This window comes from Macrobrachium nipponense, chromosome 6 (genome assembly GCF_015104395.2).
Source record: "Macrobrachium nipponense isolate FS-2020 chromosome 6, ASM1510439v2, whole genome shotgun sequence".
Lineage (NCBI taxonomy): Eukaryota > Metazoa > Arthropoda > Malacostraca > Decapoda > Palaemonidae > Macrobrachium > Macrobrachium nipponense.
This window is the reverse complement of record NC_061108.1, coordinates 43,401,250-43,422,457: the sequence shown is the minus strand read 5'-3', so window position 1 is coordinate 43,422,457 and position 21,208 is coordinate 43,401,250. Positions and strand designations below refer to the sequence as shown.

Sequence of the window (21,208 nt, the reverse complement as noted above, 5' to 3'; positions counted from 1 at the left end):
AAAGCACTAACTGAGGGAGATCATGAGATTTCGAAGAAACTTCACTCCTCTGAAGGGTTGTAGCAGGAGGGGCAGGAGTATCTGGCTTGAAAAAGTTGGGATAACTTTTCAAGAAAAATAGAAAAAGAGCTTCATAAGATAATGGTGGTTTAGAATCTTCTGTAGCAATCTCTTCCTCTTCCGCAGATGATACATTAGACAAATGAGGGTCGGCCGTGCCGACTGAAGGATAAGAAGAAATATGAGGAACCGCGGGGCGGAGTCAGCGCTGTGAACGACTCCTGTTCAGGTGGAAAAGGGAACTTTGGCGCTAATGGTTACTCCTGCCCCCCCTGAAAGTCCATGCGTCGAAGTCTCAGGAGCCAATGGGCCCTCATGCATCAACGAGAGATTCAGTCGAAATATGCTCAGAAACAGAGACATGGCTAATAGGAATAGCACATACGGGAGCCACAGCAGCGGACAATTCACACCTTGGTGTCCTAGGCTGCTCGTGAACTGTAACTGGTACAGCTTGAAGGGCCAAAGGCGACACTGGTGCTGAAGCGCGCACCGATCTCAGACGCTTACATCTTGCTACAGGTCGGGGAAAAAGTCTCCTTCCGGAAGTTTATCGGAATTCGCCAAAGAAAATGTCTCTGGGCTATCCCAGAAACTACAAGAAGGTTTAACCTTCTTTACATTCTTAAGCAGTACCTGATGGGTACAATTAAGAGTCCACTGCAGACCTTTTCAATGGTCTGGAAAAGTCACTATCGAGCTATTGGCACCATTTCTCCGGACTCAAATAAACCGAAGAAAGACAATGACCACAATCCAAGTTGCCTTTCCAATGGCTGTCTTTCACTACCTGGGAAACACCTATAGGTCCGACTGGGAGGCTGACTGCCTTTGGGCAGACCCCACCGACCTCCCTTGGGCCTCCGGTATGACTTCTCTTAGGTGCGGGGGAGTATGTCAGGGACCTTTGCCTAGAAGAATCAGCAGGACGGACAGCCAGCTCCTCCACTAACACTTTACTTTCTTCTTTATCGAGAAGCATACGCACTGACTCACCTAACTGGAGCCATAGTTAGTTAGCTAACAGCTCAAACTTACGTTCAAACTTTGCGTCGAGACTGGCAATGGCACTGGGATCGGAAGCATTGAAGTCGGGGACAGGATTAGGTGGAAAAGAGGAAAGACTGGGTTTGGGGGACAAAACAGAAATCACAGGCACTTCAGAAGAAGATTTCTGGCTAGCTAAAGATCTTTTGTATCTAGCAGTAGCCTTACGCTTCCTATCTTTTTCTAACTATGAACGGTGAAAAGACAGAACCATCCTTTGTTTATCATCCCAGCCTATACACTCATTACAATTTAAATCAACAGTGCAAACTTGACCCTACATCTAACAGAAACAGAAGAATGGGAATCATACTTTGCCGAAGTTAACCCTGTATTGCAGCCTTTGCTGCAAAAACAGACACTCAACTTACTAGAGCCAGACAATGCTGGAGAAAAACTCAAAATAACAGATTAAAAGCTCTAACTGGTCAAAGTACTGTTATTACAGCTGACTAGCTAATAAACGTTGAATAGAAATGACAAAACAATCGGAGTACTTCACCGATGGTACTGGAAAATCTCAGTGAACGATGAAATCCAAACTCAAAGAAAGCTACGAGCTCCACGAACCCCCCCTTTTTTTTTTTCCCGTCAGAGGGCCGGTTAAAAATATAATTGAGCCTTCTTTCTTGCCGGGTTGTTTACCTATATTCCCCTGGTAGTGGGCAGGGTACCGACCTACACCAAAACAAAAGAATCGTTGCCACAATTTTCAAATATTAGCTACCGGTACTTAGAAAAAATTAGCTATGTAATTACTTGGTAATTACTCTAGATATTATCCTGACATCAGAGATTAGAACTCTCCTCTTGCTCTGTTTAGCATGCAAGTCACCAATTCCATGAGTTGCCAATATGTACTAGTGTTAATTTACAATATTTGAGGTGCTTGTCCAAAAGATTCTGAAACTTTTTTTTTGTTGTGATTGTACATGCACATATTCAGTTTTCACTTCCCGTAAGAGTGGGTAAACTGCAATATATACGAAGTAGTTTCTTACTTGAATTGTTTACACATTCTAATTTTGGTTCTAATTTTGGTGTGTCTCAGTTTTTCACAATACTACAACCTATTACCTTTGGGTCTCTTGGTAATTTTCTGTCATTTATGGTGGCCAGGTGAGGTTTTTGTGTATGCCCTAGTGTTGTTTACTTATCCTGCTTGTTTCTTCCTGTGGCTTCCTTGTATTACTTAGCATGCCTGTCAGGGTCTGCCTTGGTGACCTTGTAGGATGGCTGTCTTTACTTGAAACACACCGCATCTCTTTTGTCAGATCTTGCTGGAAGCAACAGTCTTCTCCTCAGTTGATGTGTGATAGATGCTGTGAGTCAATGGTGGGTCTTCTCTGAATGGAAAAGACTGCATAAGCACCCCACAACTAAGTCTAATGTCTCTTTGGACTACACTTCTAAATGTGCATGTATGTCTCTCTCTCTCCAAGAAAAATCTTCTGACAATGTTTGTTTCAGCACAGGCTGGGTGAATCCTCAAAAGATCTGTCCTTCCCCTAGCAAGAAAATTCTAAAACAACTCCAATCTGTCTTCTGCTTGCCTCAGCCAGATCCAGCATCAGGAGGATGGATGAAATGCATCAGCTGTGGCACACTCAGAAAACTTTCGTCTTTCCTCCCTTTGGTCTCCTCAGATAGGTCTTAGTAAATATGTAGGCATTTACAAACATTATGATGACCCTCATCACTCCACTTTGGTCCCATATAGTGGTTCACAGAGCTACTGGACAAACCCAGGGTCCTCCCCTTTGGAGGAAACTTCTGAAGCAGCCCCAGTTTCACAGGTTCAATTATCATCTGGAGTCTCTTTCATCTCAAGAGAGGAGGTTATCCACTAGAGGATCAGAAAGAAAGGCTTATTGAAGGTTGCAGCCCCTTTAATCATAGCATTATGCAGCATTTCAATGAATAACTCTTGCCAATGAAAATGGGCCAAGTTTGTTACTTAATGTGACACACTGTGATTCTCCCTCTAAATGCTGATTTCTTCATATTTGTCTTATTTCAAAAGAGATCATCATTATCTACAACCATAGATTACAGAAAGGTTATTCTTTGTGAAACCATTCATTTTAAGTTTAACCCCTTCCCTCTTACATTTTTTATCCCAAATTCCAGTCTTTATGAAGCCTATTTTTTTAGTGTTTATTTCTAAAGTATAAGCTAAAGTGATAAATCACATGGAATATTTCTTCAGAAAAAAATATTTTTTTGTCAGGATAGTCTTTAACTGTTACATAACTTCTCAAGGCCGAGTTTTCTCGAAAATTATAAAAAACCAAGGAGAATAAAAAATAAAGAATATATTTATTGCATTTTCGTCTATATTTCTATTCTTTCCTAATTCTTCAGTATAATAAAATAATTACATATGATAAATGCAGGCTGTGCGGGAGTGGGTGGTTTATCATCCGAAATTATTATTCTTTGCCAGCCTTGATTATCAGGAATATTACCATCATCATCTTCATCTGAAGTATCAGAGTATTCTGACATCATATCACCATCACTTTCGCTCCCTGAATTGTCCATTCCATCATAATACTCTGTATCACTATCACTCTCACTACTCATGATAGTTATATCAATAATAATAAAAGAAAAATCCACAAAAAACAATAGAAGTCCTGACTGATGAAAGGATACATCTCAAATGGCTAAGTGACACCAAGATAGCTACAATTTTCTATAAGAAGGCACTTATATCCATAGAAAATGGATTTTCTAATGGTGGGAGACTAATATAAACAACAGCCGAGTTTATTCGGAGTTGCTAGGAAAGACAGAACAGAATTTCGAGTATACTACTCGGGGTTACTGAAGTATGACGGTTATCTTAAACCCGAGAATACACATGGTTGAGCAGGAAGATGTTAAGTGAGTACCATTCATAATATTTTGAACCTGATTTGTCACTTTGTACAATACATCCCCAAAGAACCTATAAAACCCCTGAGTTAGTTTGGAAAGCCTGACCAGACTTCCCTAAAATCCATCTCTGGAATCATTCTTCGATGCATTTGACCTTAAAATTGTTTTCTTTACCTCTCTCCTTGAACCATGTCAGTTGATTCTGTGCCTTCACTAAAGCTTTTACACTCTCAATGAACCATCAACTGGTGTCCAAGACTTAAAAGTTGCTCCTTGTGTTACCTTCACTTTTGCTCCCTCTTCTTCTATGAGAGAGGATTACTCTCAAACATTTGGATGTTTTCTCATTTGGTCAGACTGTCAGTGGGTTAAGTATTACCAATGGGGGAGAGGCATCTTTATTTTCATCTATTTCACAATAGCATTGTCGCCTTTTTGCCATCCTGGTATTCCTAGGGTGCATGGGTTTAAGGTTACCTGTCTTAGTGGCTATGTTCCTCTTGAGCATTCAACCTTGTTCTTGCAAGCTACTCCAGTAAAACCCTCTGTTTTGTATATGCAACTTCCCAGTAATAACATTGCTATAAGTTCCACTTCTTGCACCAGCTTTAATTCAAAATTCACGGGTAACACTTCAAAACTGTGCAGGTGATAGTTCTCCCCACTAGAGGGAGAATAGAAACGACTGTATGCAGAAAGGTCAGTATGTTCCTACCGTTGTCTGGTAACCACCGTTGATGGCAGTAGCTTCTTCATTACATTCCAGTTATCTAACTGGGTTTCAGTGGTGTGCATTCCCACTGGAATGCATATTTAGTAACCTTCAATGGAATCTCAAGATGAGTTTTTCTTGTTTTTATCATTGTTGAGTTGATTCATCAACTAATCTGTTGTTTACTCTTATGAGCCAACAAAATAGTTCAGCCCTAAAGTAATTCTTGTATGTTACACCACTCCTTTAGGCTAACTTTCCAATATTTTTTGTTTACTGGGTCTCATTAATTATAAGCTTCAGTATATGTACAGTTCTGCCTTTACTTTAAATTATCAAATGGTGTTTCTCAGAGTATAAATACTTGCAAACTGTCTATTGTCTCAAAGTAATTTTTGAATGTTTCGTCATTCTTTCAGGCTAACAGATAGGTGACTTTACTTGCGTGTTACTGGTATAATTTTGCTCTGAAAGTAATCTTGCATCTTACATTAGGACAAGCTTTTATATCAGTGTTTTTTACAGAGCATAGGTGATTCACTAGATGTTGTTAAACAATTACCATAAAAGTAATTTGTGAATGTTCGTCTTTCATAGGCTTTTTGTGAGCCGATAGTATAGTGTTGCCCTAAAAAGGAATTCTAGCATCTTGTAACTTTCCTTTAGGCCAAAATATTTTACAGCAATGATGTTTACAAGGTATAATTATTAAATGTTCATTATTCCTTTGGACCAAAATTGCTATCAGTCGGTAAATAATATTACTTTAAACTTCATTCTCAGGACGTAGGTTTTTTGCATATCCTCAATCAATACTTGCTTTAGTGTTTATAAATATTTTGTTATTCCTTTGGGCCACAGGAATAACATGTTTACTGAACCTAATCTTGCTACCCATTGGTAAATAATATTTCTTAACCCTCACACTTTCTTTTGCAGAAAATTAAAGTGTAAGGGTAGAAAGTAGTAGGGAAGAATGGTGCTTATATAACAAGTTGCTATCATAGAACAAGAATTGGTCCCTGCTATCGTCGACTGAGGATCAGTTCCAGTAATTGTTTCAGCAGTATATTATGGTTAGTACTTGCTTCGGCAGTACAAATTAGAGAATTTTCTAAGATATTTTTCTCATGTTTCTGTACAAGGAGGACACACATCTCCTAGACTTAAGTCACTGACATACTCCCCTGAACCTGGGGGAAGTCATACTGAACATCCAAGGGAGGCTGGTAGGAATTACCACATTCAAACCTGTTGCATTCTCCCAAGTATTGATGGATAGCCACTGAAAAGGCCATGGAAGTTTAGTGGAGGAGCTGGCTATTCATCCTGCCAATTCTCCTAGGCGAAGGTCACTGGCATACTCCCTTGAACCTCGGAAAAGCCATGCTGGAGGCCCAATGGAGGTTGGAGGGTTTAACCCATGGGCGCACCTGTTGCAAAATCCCAGGGCGCTATAGACAGCCACTGGAAAGGCATCTGAATTCCACAATAAAATAGAAGTAAAACACACCAAACCAAAGTAAGGGTTAAGATGGATTTCCACTCAATCTACAAAAACTATAACGTGTGCTAGGGCAAGCTACAGTTTTCTCTTGACCATAGTTAAAACAGATTTCAAAGGAGCAATCATCAGAAATTAAGGTGCATGATGCAACATGTGCTACAACTCTACAAAAGCACATTAACAATGATATCAATGTTCAACAAACTCTATCCATTATATTGCCATCCCTTTTTCTGGCGTATATCTCCAGTAGTATTTTCAAGATCCTAACCCTGATTCTGATGTAATAAGAAAATTTAAATACATGTATGTTTTTAGTACAAATAATTATTTTAAAATATCTCCCATTGCAAATTCAAAAAATTATTATTAATGTCAGCTTGGTCATCTAGTATTTTCATTTCTTCTAAAAAAGCCTTTTGGTTTTCCCCTTAAATAAGCATAAAATAAATAACTACTTTTCATACGCAAGACAGGGAATAGTAGTAGTACAGTACTGTATTTCTGCCTACTTCTTGCAACTAAAGCATTAAATTTTTATAAAACAAAATGTCATATGTCTTTGTAAAAAGAATATAAAAAAAATGTTTTGTAAGCACTACTTACATTTTCTAGTCACAGTTTACCACTTGAAGACTATACAGCATAATTACTTTCCTTTTATAAAAAATATAACATGAATATATTACACAGCATTTTTCATTCCGAAAGGAGATACTCAGCAATAGCTTAAAATATTACATGATGGTTAATGCTCAGCATAAAAATATTATACTAAGGGTTAAAGGTATATTTAAAGTCTGAAAAACTAAAGCTTTAAAGCTGGCTTCCATGCTCTTATCTAATCTTCCAAAAATCATACGATGCAATTACAAAAGATCAACAGCAGGAAAAGCAAAAATTGCAAAACTCATTTAAATTTCTTTCACCTTGCAGGAGACTCAAAAGCAGAGTTGAAGATGGGAAGTATGACAGAGGCTCTTGATGAACGTGGAGGATATGATGGAAGGGAACGTCGTGGTGGAAGCTGGGTAGAATTAGAGCTCATAATCCCTTCTGTTACATCTTCACCTCCATTGGTGCAACTGTCATCTGTGTTTGGACATAAACCATAAAATAACTGATATCACACATTCAATACCTTTAAAATAGCTGACATCATATATTCAATCCAATTATCAAAATTTTATAATAAAAAACTGTCAACACCTCAAAAATATCTTATAGGGAAAAATTAATTGAAAAAGTTAAAAACTAATGGAAAAGTTAAGTGCATTACAAATAACTGAAAAAGAACATTTTGATTGTGAATTACGTAATACTGTAATGATTTCCTGATACAAACATTTCCCTTCAACCTACTATGTACATGGCTTTTGCAGCATAAAGGTTGTTCTTAATAACAAAAACTTGAGACAAATCATAAATCCAAATCCAAATGATGACTGTTGCCATCTTTTCAAAAATATTGTACTTGGCTCCAACATTTTTTGTTTAGTCTCACCTACTCATCTGGGTACACCTTTTACATACTTCAGTTATTTGAAAGGCTTTTCATTAACACACAAATAAATTCCTGATCCCAATAATCAATTCTTCAATTAATGTTTTTATCAACTAAAACAATAAATAAAACATAATATAAAATCTCATTTACTGAAATTTTCTCAAGTTGAAAAAATGTACTGCATAACATACCTTACATATTCACTGTGTAGCCACAAAATCAGCTAATCTACAGGGTAATAAATGCCACTAGGAAACATACAACTGGTATTACTACTCAGGTTCACCTGACATCAATAGGAAGGCAGATTTTAAGCATACATAGCAAGTAGAGCCTAGAGCTGATAAGTTACACCTACCAATAGAAAGATATTTGCTTTTTACTGAAAACTCATATCTTCATAGATGTTTTCAGGCCCATTAGCTCCCATATCAAACAATTCCATAAAAAGAATCCTTTTCAATTTTGGCACATATGGACCCTGTGTCCTTCTACTTGCAGAAAATGGTTATGTCCTTGTGCATTTATTGATAATGTCTAATACAGGGGTTTACCTAGGTAGAATGACTAAACTGTAACAATTCAGTTAGATATCAGAAGAATACTTAAATTTTTTATTTTGAAGTGCGGGTTGATGAAGATAATATGGTTGCTCTTGCATGGGACAATAATGAATTTTCGGAAGCAGAAATGCAAGTTAGGAGACATGTTTTTGGGTTTTATTGAATTGATATTAAAATTTAGGTCAAAGGCCATGAACTGGGACCTATGAGGTAATTCAGTGCTGAAACAATAGTTGACAGTACATACAAGATTTGAAAGGCGTAATAGGAAGACAGTCTCATAGCTGCTTGTGTCAGTGCTTACAAAGTTGATGGTCAGCTTTGACTCCCATGGAGACAGAAAAACATTCTTCACTTGTGAAGTCTAGCTGATGCATGACACCTTGAACAATGACACAGATAATCATGGAACATCCACAGGACGGAAGTTGTTGGCGATACTTTCTGAATGAGGGTATGTAGTTACAAAAATATACTTAGTATGTATGCTTGAAAATACTGCATACCACAGATGAAAACATATGTATGTAAGTTCATTCTGATGGGTGGAGCAAATGAAGATAGATGTTACATTTTGAGCAACAGGGTAATTATTAGGGAGTCATATCTCTTTTGTGAAAGACCTATATTTGTTGGGATGCTTTTGAGCTGCAAGTGAGGTGAGCTAAGTTTTTATTTTCAAAGCACGAATGGACTTTGTCACTTTTCTTGTGTTTAACCTCTACGTACTGTTCTCTTTACATATGACTCGTGTATTGGATTTGTACTTCCATTTTTTATCTTTATGCCACTTATGATTCTCATATTTCGACTATGATTTCTATATGCCATTTATTTCTTGCATATGATCTGATGGGTATTTCTGGTCAGTAACAAAGGAGAAATCCCATAACCCTTTTTTTCTGTGCTTGTTTGAAAAAGTAACCCTCTTTCTTTTGCTCCTCAGATGTATCGATAGAGGTCACAAGTTGAAGGGAACTTTGACAGTTACCATGACTTTGGTCATTATAGAAATACCTTGCTTTTTATATTGTGGAGAATTAATTAGTTACTGTCGAAGGCACAATGTTTGTGCAAGGGTTGAACTTTTTCTTAAATTTGTGTGTGTTAGGGTTAAGGCTTGTCCTTACCCATCACTCCATTCAATTTCATTTTACTTCATTTATCACGTTAGACTTGTGAATAAACTATGCTTTTAATAGACAATGGGTTTGCTATTATTCCTAGTTTAGTTTCTAGTTTGTTTGTGGAGAGGGAGGGAGATAATGCACACAGCTCTTCAGAGGAAATGTAAGCTACAGATGCTGAACAACAGGCTTACATAGATAGATTAAGTCTTACTTGTCCTGGGAATCCTTCTCCAAAAAAACTGTGTTGAAACTGATGTTTATTCACAAAACTAATTACAATTTCACAAAATATGGTTGGTTGCTGCAAAGGAATTTATTGTAACTCCACAGAGGATTGCAGCATATTAGTGATGACTAGAATGCCTGAATGTATGAAAAAATGACATTGCATTACATTTCTATTTTAGCTTAAGAAATGTGACATTCTTCGGCTAGATGATTGCTAAAACAAAATAAAATGTGCCACAGGAAAATTGGGTTATTCTTATTCACTAAATAAATATTTACATCAATATATTGACTTTACAATGTTCTAATATTTACAATACTATATTACAGATGGAAAAAAATGAACTACCCACTTAAAACAACTTCTTATAATATAGTTGGGCCCCTGTTATTCACAGACTCTCCTAATTGTTGATTTTTCTTCGGACCACATATACCCATTGTTCACGGTATTTTTCACAGATATATATTCACAAATTACTGTATTTTCATTTAATTTTCATGACAAAATGCACTTTTTATGATAAAACTAATAAAATACTCAGTTGTAAGCAATTTTAGAGGGTTTTATGGTGTTTAAACCATCAAAATGGGCAGTTTTAAGCATTGTTACAGGTCTTTTTAAGTATTTACGGATTTTAGCTATTTGCAAGGGGTCTGGTACCCACCCCCCCCGAATGCAGGGGTCTACTGTACATCAACGAAACTATATAATGCATCTGATTAGCTTTTTATTCAAACTAGCACATGCTTTCTATGCCTCCTTATATAAATTAGACAATTTATAATCAAATTAAAAGTGTAACTAAGATCACAGATTGCTGAGACACCTCTACCTTAAAAACACCTTAGAGTTTTAGCTACACAGGTAATCACTTAAAGTGAAAGAATAGGCATCAACTATGCTCTCAACAGGGTATGTACTTGAAATTATTATGTGTCTAGCAATAGCAACAGGTTGATGCTAAACTCCTTTAACATTTTTACCATCAGAGTTGTGACCTAGTAGATTTGCAGTTGAGATATGTTCCCCCCAGGCTTCCAGTGTGATGAAATGGTTAGCCAGCACAAGCACAGGATCATGGACAGGATTCAACTTGCTTTCTTCTTCCTCGTCACCACTAGGATCTTTGCAAATCACTTATATTTTGTTTCACACTTTCAGTAACTTAGATCGACAAACTTAGTTCAAACACAAAAAAAACAAACTAATCTATTTATGCTGAAAACTTAACATATAATTATCAAATATGATTTTGAAACCCTTTTATTATGGTTTACTGAGTGCATTTCAATATCTTGTACAGTGGTCTGATATCTAGAAGCTTACAGGATGTCAAGTCATTTTCCTAGGTTAACAATAGGATCTGAGGGTCTTAGCAAATAAAAGGAAACATATGCACCATAAAAAAATGATGTGGCAACTTTTCTTGATGTTATATAAATGGCATCAGTGAGGCAGTCTAGCTTTCATTTTGTTTTTACCACATCAGCTAATTTATATAGTTTTTTCTATAGGGCTAGGGGAAATACAGTCTTTACGTTTTATCTGAATTATCCATGATCAATTATTCATAATGACCTATTATTTTGAAAGATCCCTGGTACTCCACTTTCCCAACTAGAGACTTAAAAGATATCTAACAAGATTCAGGGGTGTCCCTTTCAAGCACACCATCCCCTATTTTCCATGGAGGTCATCACCAAAGATAAGCCCACCACCTTTGCTCCTTGTCATGGTTTGTGGAAATCATCAGGGGTAAACTCCTACAAAAGGTCAGATGATCCTAATCTTGGGTAGAATATTGTAACTTTTGCATCCAGTTCATTTTTTGGATCCTCTGGGCAAGGCACCAAGCAAAAACCTGACCTTCATGGTCACTAAAATTACAGTCCTTAATATCAGCAGTTCTTCATCAGCTTCATCACTGCATTAATATCTGCCCAACAACAGAAGTCCCCATTCTAGGGCAAAATTGGATTCCACCCGGTATCCATGTGCCTTCAACCCAAAGTGTTAAAAGTCATCTACCAGCCCATTCAGTTGCCCTTACTCACTAGTATACAGGACTCAGAAGTCAAAAGTTAGATCTCTGGTCAATCAAAGAATCCACAACCAACCATTCTACCTAGCAGATGTCCCTCACCAGCTAAGTCACCTGCAGAGGAGGAAGGGGAAGATGAGGCTCTTCTCCCCGTCAATCATTACATCTTTTGGTGGGGGCTTGCCTCCCGGAACATTTGAGTTCTTGGGAATGAAACAGAGCCTTGGAGTGTTCATAGCTACATAAAAGATATCAACTCTTCTCTGTGGAGTTGAGAATTGCAGTTGCTTTGTTTAGTTCCTTTCAACTCCTGTGCCCACAAGAAGAGGAAGTTTCAAGTAACTTAATGAGGCCAGTTTGATACTTGAAAGGAAAGCCAACAAGGAGGTTTAGATTTCTTTCATATGGCATCTTGGATATTATGGCTCTTCCTTCTGCTATCCCCGAACAGTCTCCATCATCCTCCAAAGAGGGTGATCTGTATTTTTTGCCCTTATGGTAGTCAGGCTGTATCTCCAACACATTCAAGAATTTGTCTCCTTTTTCTAGATACTTTTCTCATATGTGGAACCAAAAGAAAAGGGTATCCAAGAATACAGTAAATCCTGATTCCTCTAGGAGTTTATTTAGGTGTGACAAAAAGCATCTCATCTCATTTAAGGGGGCCGGACGGCTAATGCCATTTTTTAAGGACAGGACTTTGATATTCATACCACTTAATAAGGTGACTTGGGACATCTCCAAACCACATATGATTTTCACCTCTGACCTTCGGTTTTGTGACGCCAGGGCGATTTATCCCGAAAATAACCATTTTTCAAATTCTATCTCCTCCCTTGATATTTAATATTAAGACCTAGGATTACTACCATGTATAGACCTTATGTAGACCTCCAATCGAATGAGAAAGTTTTTGTTTTTTTTTCTAAAAGTCATTTTTTGCTAGATATTAATTTTTTCAATGTGTAAAAAAAATAAACCCTATAAATCAGGAGAAAAAAATTTATACGAAAAAAAAATTGGAGGGCTCTATTTTATTGTTCTATAATGTCTTTCTGAGTTATATACCAAATTCCAATGTTATAGCTTTAAAACTAAGTGAGAAGATAGATTTTGAAGTTCAATAAGTATAGTTTTGAGATATGGGCGTTCAAAGTTTTCCTTCGTATTTCTATAAAGACAATGTTAATAATAATGATTATTATGAATGTATATTTCTTTTTGTGTATTAATAAACCAAAACTATTTTATTTATCATAATTTAATCATAAATGATGATCCCTTTGCTCATATATCGTAGCCTGGGGCACAGCTTGAGGCAAGATGGGGCACTCCTTCCTATGCAACTCTCTATCTCCCCTTCACAAACTCGGCTTATTACAACGAATTTTCTTCTCCTGTGTTAGCGAGATGTTTTCCTTGTATTTTCCTCTTTGGCATGATGAAATTCTTGCCGAAACAAAGAGGTGAAACTCGAAGGTGTACTCTCTTTTTACAAAGACAATTTAATAAATCATGATTATTATGAATTTCATATTCCATTTTGGGTATTAAAAAACCAAAACAAAATTTGATATTTACCATAAATGAAGATCTCTTTGCTCAAAGATCGTAGCCTTGGGCACAGTGTGACGTGTGCTGTCAGGCAAGACGGGAGTGTTACTATGCAGCCTTTACTACGCAACCCTCCCCTCTCTCTTCACTAACTACGCGTATATTATGATATTCTGTAATAATACTTGAGCGATTTTCTTCGTCTGTATGTTAGCGAGATGTTTTCCTTGTCTTTTCCTCATTGGCATGATGAAATTCTTGCTGAAACATACATAAACATACGTAAAACAAGCAAGCGAATGTCAGAGGTGAAATCGAACGTGTAGACTACTATAAGTTTTGTGCTCGCACTGATGGTTGGACTTGGTAGCTGACTGAAGTGAAGTGTCCCTTCTCGACTCGGGGAATGTCTACAGATGCCATTTCTCCCAATTTCTTTGACAATAATTATCAAAATTCACGATAATAGAAGAAATATTGCATTTTCTTGTACGGATATGTGTTTTAGGCTTATTGAGTTAAGTTAACTAATTACCCTGTAACTACGAAAGTAAGAGGAACTTTGACGAAATATTTTGTATACGTATTCTCAATTGCCATATGAAGCTCCATGAATTTTTTCATGACTACATTTTTTGCCCTATACCCCCATATATAAGGGTTCCGGCTGGCCCCCTTAAAGGTAGAGGTACATTCAATGAATACTCTCTTATCTTTGTTGGCCTTCAACAAATTTCTTCCATCATTCAAGCAATTAACAGGATGCCATTCTACTTTTAAGAAATTTAGGAAATTGAGATATTTCATAAACATTTTGATGCTTTTTGTTGGAACTGATTTTTCTAGCAAATCAGGTATTATTCACAAGTGGGGGATTTTATCACACCACCCTCTCTCATTATCTATAGTAATTCTGGAGTCATGACTTACCCTTGCCACAGTAACAGCCTTCACCACTCAATCACTGACAAGCATTTGATGTCCCTCTGATCTGCTTCATGTGGTACAAGCTACTGCCCCTATTACCTCATATCCTAAAGAGGACCAATCTGTGAATCGTGTGCAAACCTCACTTTAAGAACCATGAACCTTTATTAAATAAACTGAGGACTGAACTTCAACTTCTATTGTCTTCAATTTCCTAATCCTAGCCACCCTGATGTTTTGTATATACTTGTCCTTGCCCCTAAACAAATACTGTAGTGAATTAACAGTTTATATAATGCAAAACACATTTTTCAATGTAAAATCATTAATTACAGTGCAAGTGCCCCCTCCCTTCCCATCAAATTATAACTTTGGATTCTCAGGAGCAGAGAGTTAGAAGTGAAATGACATCCTATGAAGGTCTGGGCATGCACAGGAGGAGGTTTGTATAAACTCTAAATGGTACAAGTTGGTGCAGCAGGGATTTGTTGCTCAGAGACAATGTAGCATATGATTAAAGTGTGTGCAGGAAAAGATGTTTGATGTTAAAACACTCTTAGAAGAGCAATATTTCCTTAAAACTAGCAGTATAAAAATTTTACGAGTAGCTTTCTCCAGAATGACTGAAAAAGACATATGTAGTGGATTTAGCATCTTTCCATCTTATGTATATACCTGAAGTTAAGTGTCAAAGAACTTAGCTTTGTAACCTACTGAAACAGGTTCAAGCTTTAAAAAATATTTCATTATGATCCCTCAGAGTCAGACATTATTTATGATATTCTCGCTCAAGGTAGTTGCAGCATAATTCAAGTGCTCACACTACACAAAAAGGTAGGATAGTTCACCTGTTCTCCACCAGTTGTTTGAGTGTTTTATCTCTAGTCAGAACTCTCCTTTCAGCCATTAGGTGTAGGCAATTGTAGGTAGTATTTTGTGAATTTTGGCTGTTTTCTCCTATCATGGTACTATAATTTTAATCTTTCTAGGATGTCTTCCACAGGATACAAATCAAATAACATCAGATTATGTAGGAATGATGTTTGAATGCTGAATCACCTATTGGAGCAGAGATATGAGCTAACTACAACAGTATGTAAGATTCATCTTAAATAAATCAATCCTTCAAAAACTTTCAAAACTGTAAACATTCCAAGCAAAAATGCAATCTAACAGTACATTCCATATCTGTGTTTCATATATAATTAAAACATTCTTGTTATTAAAGGTTTTCAAGTCTTTGACCACCTTTTCTTCCTTTTTCCTTTTGGTATTAGTAATTCCTTTGCCTCTTACTTTATCTGCCAAATTTCCACCCGTAGTAGTAGTTTTTGTTGATAAAAAAAATCCACTAAGAATTGTTTTTATTGCCAAGTACAAATGCTAACCCTAGAAGACTGACTTTTGACTAAAAGCAAGGCTTTCATTTTCAAAAGTGTAGTTTTGGCACAGTGCCCTCCAATCTTTGATAGATACCTTCCATTCCCACACTCATCCAATTCAAATATTTTGCTTTTACTTTGTCTTTAAATGAAAGAAAATAAGGCAGCATATTATCTTTGGGCCAAATGATATGAATATTGATCAAATTATCTAAAGTACCTCAGGTGATATGAATTATGGAACAGCTAATGAGAAATCCTAAATGTTAAGAGCCCAAACACTGACTCTTCCAAAAACTGACAGAATATACAGTGCCAAATTTATAATTCTGGATTCTCTGTTCTTTTTTTAAGACCTATCATGGAAATATAAACTATTTGAAGTAACCAAAGAGTGAGCTTATGATCCTTAAACTGCTACTGTTTCATATTAAATATGCAATTACTTTACACTAATGTTCAGAACAGTAAATATACCTTCAGAATATTAGTTGCTCTTAAATTATACTAAATAGAGCTCACTTGTACCCATACTGCACTGCTGAATGACAACCTCCAATAAGGGATTCCATTCACTCAAGTCCTTATGTCATTCAATTTACTTAAAAACAGGGGAAGTGTCATGATAGTTCATAAGAAACTAAATGTTTCCACAGAATAGGATGCTCATACATGGAAAAAAGTTGGAAAACAGAAGCTATGAGTAAATTATACTATCAGTAACATTTAAACAGAGGCTATACTAAATACTCTATATACAACAGGGGTATGACACATGAAAGGTGGCATTGCATGTGCTTGAGGCAAGTACTAAAGTCACATAGTATCTCTGGTATTAGGGAATGCATGACATGCACATCTATAAAACTGATATTAAGATGTTTTGTAAAACAAGTAGCTAGCACTGATTCAAGAACGTCAGGAACCTGGGATGATAACATATCTTGTAACAAATGTTTTAATTTTATATGTTCATAAACCTATAACATCTTAAGTTATTTCACTAAAGTCTCAATAGCAGAGTGCCAGTCAAAGGGTAAATTCTAAACCACCCACTATGCCAAAGTTGTGACAAATGGCCAATTCTGAGATAAGGTGATATGCTTACTGGCGTGATCAAAGGAATTTCCCATGCATAACCATTAGTAGCCAGTGTAATTGTTTGAACTACATAATTTAAGGTCACCTAGACATGTACTATGGTTTACAAAAGAGTTTCACTAATCATACAGTAACGTATACTTGCCCTTGGATGATAAAGAAAAATATCTCATTTATTTAAACTAAGACCTTCACCTCAACAAAGAAAATCATCAAAATTTAGTTTACATGGCTCCACTTTATTCTTTGTATAACACTGCAACAACCAACACCATAAAATTATCTACACAGACTAAAAAGCTTTGGCCAACATATGACTATACCATTATAGCAAATGTCCTGCAAACCAAGTTAATTACAACAAAAATAGCAACTGAGATTACTGCTTAATTACCCCCATCTGTTAGTATGTGAATCCTGGCAGGAAAACAAGTGTACATGTTGCAAAAGTCAGTAAACAGAGTATGGATTTCAATAAAGACTTTCACAGTAATTGCAGACATAAATATCACAAACCTTGAAATACAGTCATATATCCAGATGATAAATTTCATTAATTAAAAAAACACACATTAAGTAGCTCATCAAAATATAATGGGGTAGTAAAGCACTAATCTGATATCAAATTGTTATTAGCATGAAATGCAACAAATGGCCAGGGACATGGGGTTTACATCATCATACACAAAACTCTTTCCTAAATATTCTGGGGGCATATACAATTCTAAGTCTCTGGTTTTGTATGTATGTGCACATGCAGCATTAACTGACGCAAAAGTGAAAGGGCAAAGTATGCAAGACTCGGGAAGATAGTGTGAATGTGTCTGGGGTGGCTAAGAAATGGAGGATCAAGAAATGGGTAAAGTTTATGATGTTAGAAAAACTGTGGTGACAGGTAAAAGAGTACAATACAAAGGGCATTACAAAACCACCACGGTATATTGAACAAGCCCTAGGAACTACAGTCAATAATGTGTTATAACTTGCTAAATGATGGCAATGTTAGTGCCACACATGCACTCAACTGAATATTCTTACCCATGTTTGGGGAGGTCTGTATAAAGAGAATGCTGCTAACATTCAAGGATGGATCTCAGTAGACTGATCATACTTTGCAAGGAAAACATTACATACCATAACCACTTTTAAATATAAAGCTTTAAGTCATACTGATTTCTATCAACACAGTCTTTGTTGAACAACTGAAATCCGTGACTAACAAATACCAATGGGCCTCTTAAAAATAATCCCAATTACATAATACTGCTCAAGGGCAAAACTAAATTGTTCTGATGGTATAAGAAGGCATGGTAAAAAACTATATTCCCAAGAAATCAGTCCTCTCAAAGTTACTACAGTATTATAGCTGATTCACTTACAGTATATTCTTGGGTGAGCCCTATGCCTACGAGACATTTGTTTGGCAGCTTCTGATTGGCTGGTACTGGGAGTTAGGCTCAGTGTCTCATATTTTTGTCTGTACTAGCTCAGAAAACTAGCAATATGTTTATTTCTTCATTTATTTAACATTTTGCCCTAGATAGGAAAGTTTTTGTCATACCATATTATTCTGTATTAATTGTACAACTAAATCATGATTTCCTGAACTCATTAAGATAAAACACAAAGGAATACAACAAGTAAAAGCAATAAGAGAAGCATTTAATTCTTTATACCTGTTTTTACTTATCGGATTTTGCATTATTCATGTGATCAAGGTAAAATAAAACTTGTGTTTTCATACAGAAAAATATGTCTTATTATGCTGCATCTGTACTTGACTCAGTTTGACAGCAGTGCCGAGAGATGGTGATCTGCAATACACCATCACTGGACCTCTCAATGAAAGCTTCAAAGAGCCGTTGACAATTGCCAATTAGCAATATGAGAATTTCTCGGCGTTCTGACTGTAATTCCACTATTATTTCTGTCATTACTTTTCTGTACATAAAAGCATAGTATTTTCATTATGACTGTTAACATTTTTACTCTAATATCATATATGTCTTGTATGTGAGGACATTCCTGATAAGAAAAATAATTTAAGGATGCATCTGCTATCGTTGGAGATCTACGCAGGCAGCAAGAAATTCAGTCCAGGGAAGAATTTGATATCTATGGACAGACTTTCCACTCTTCAACTCACCCTCTTAAACTTTAATCAGCTTGGTTTTAGCATATTGTTTCTGATTTTCTTATATGAATATATTTTCAAATGAGAGAGATAGAGTTGTATTTCAATGATATGAAATAATGATCTCTGTGGAGTAGTAAACAACAAAGAACTAAGGAAGATTGTTCTTCTTTTCAAACCCTTATTAAGCAAGCAGTTACTTCAGCTTACAGTGGGGAGCAGACCCAAGAAATGAAGTATTTGAGAAAACTGCCAAAGCTACAGGAGTGCCAGTCAACAATGAAAAAATCAAGCAAGTCATCTGTGTGCTACAATGGTGGTCCCTTCTCTTCACCTGTATAACCCAAAAAGAGGAACCGAGTGAAGGACAAGGTAGATAGTTTTGAGATTTTGTCTTTCTACGAGAGAGGAGAGCTCCCAGTGTTAGACACCCAGTTGGATAAAGTGAAGGAAGACCCAGTAAGGTTTTATGGTGGAAGAACAATGTTATGGAAAATTGCAAGAGGACTTGGATTTCGGTACAGAAAAGTGACGAGTGGAAGGGGTATTTTACGGAATGGGATAATGTCATGGCAGTGAGAACTGAGTACCTACTATTAATTGAAAAGAATATAAACCTGAATATCCGATAATCCGGATGAAACTTGGATAAACCAAAATGAATGTGTTAAGTCAGTGTTGAACAACGGGTAAAGGCAAAATAGCACCAAAACTTAAATGTGGGGAGTAAGAAGGGGTTTGTCCAAGATGTGCTAATGTTGTTTAGGTAAAAAAATTATGCCAAAGGCGACTACCATGATTCCATGGACTATGAAAGATTTTTAAATTGGTTTAAGGAACAATTATTGCCTAATATAGGGGATAGTTGATCCTTCATCATAATGGAGAATACTTACTACCACAGCAAAATAGAATCTAAAATGCTGACAAACAGCATGCTTTTTATATTTTAACCAGACCACTGGGTTAATATTAACTCTCCTAGGGCTGACCTGAAGGATTAGACAAGCTATTGAAAATCTTTATAAATTACTATAGAAAAAAAATATTTATTAATATATTATTAATTACAATATGAATATTATATTTTATTGTATAAATTATTAAATTTAAGGAATTTTAAAATATTAAAAAGTGAAAATGTCACTTTCTGACAATAAATCTTTAGGGAAAATCTTCTAAATAATGTCTCTTTGCATTCTATATTCAGGGCAGATTTTTAAAATATGTTTTATTGTTATTTGTACATTACATATTTCACACATAGGTATAGGGGCATGGGGGTTACTCATTACGTAACCATGCGTCAGTTTAGTGTGACCAATTCTTAGCTGTGGCAATATTACTAAAAAGCCAAAATTGCTACAGCTTGCTAGTGTCACAAAGAAAACCAGGTATGTGATTAATGAGATATATAGCTCATACAAATGGTCTTGATGAGCTCAGACTGCCACCATATTACTGTCATTTGAACCCCATAAAACTTATATGGGTTCAAATAAAGGGAGATGTCAGAAAAAATAACTAATTCAAATCAATCTGAAAACAGTTGAGCAGCTTACAAGACTGGCTATGATAGACAATGTTAAAACAGAAGACTGGAAGGAATGTTTTCCCCATGTCAAGAAATTAGATGATGATTATAGGAGTAAAGATGTTGCTAGAGAGCATATGTTTGTTTTCTTATTGACATTGGAGATCACGAAAGTGACAGTGATGATATTGATATCAAAGAGGATGACACTGACAGTAGTGTTATATAGTATCTGTGATTTTCCATTACAGTGTTCCCCCCGTATTCGCAGGGATGTGTACCAGACATCCCGCGAATAGTTAGAACCAGCACTAAAAATGCTTATAACTGCCTATCTTGAAAGTTCAGATACTAAATGTATACCTTAGATAACATCCTACTTCAAAAATACCTAATTTACTAAACTATTACTGTATTAATCTTTGAGGTTATATTATTAATATAATTTCAAAGTCATCTTAAAAATTTCAAAGTCATCTTAAAATATTTTACCATTAAAAGTACATACCTACAGCCAGTAATTTCTGATGAATATAATTGAAAAGCGTTGTAACCTCGAAACATCGTAAGCCAAACCCATCGTAAGCAGGGGACTGCCTGTATATGTAACAGTCTTCTGATTTTTCTCATTATCCTACATGCACTATATATACAATGATGCAGGGGTGTGGGAATGTTGACATGAATTATATTCACTTACTCAGATATGAATTAATTAAATGATTGAAGACTAATGAATTACCAAAGAGGTACAATTAGCAAATGTTTCCTTAACACTGTTGTACACAGAATTAGTAAAAAAATATTGTTTATAAAATGTATCATGTACGTATATACAGTAGACGCCAATTATTCCAGGGGATGGGTACCACATCCTCCTGTGAGTAGCTAAAA

The 21,208-nt window shown here is 36.1% G+C and overlaps 1 protein-coding gene across 1 annotated transcript in view; it reads right to left on the bottom strand.

Moving 5' to 3' along the window:
- The window catches only part of LOC135216294 (bridge-like lipid transfer protein family member 1), a 661,298-nt gene that overhangs the window by 107,819 nt on the left and 532,271 nt on the right, over positions 1-21,208 (bottom strand). Inside the window, exon 19 of the mRNA XM_064251460.1 lies at positions 7,139-7,301. Coding sequence (XP_064107530.1) covers positions 7,139-7,301 — 163 coding nt within the window. The remainder of the gene's footprint in view (positions 1-7,138; positions 7,302-21,208) is intronic.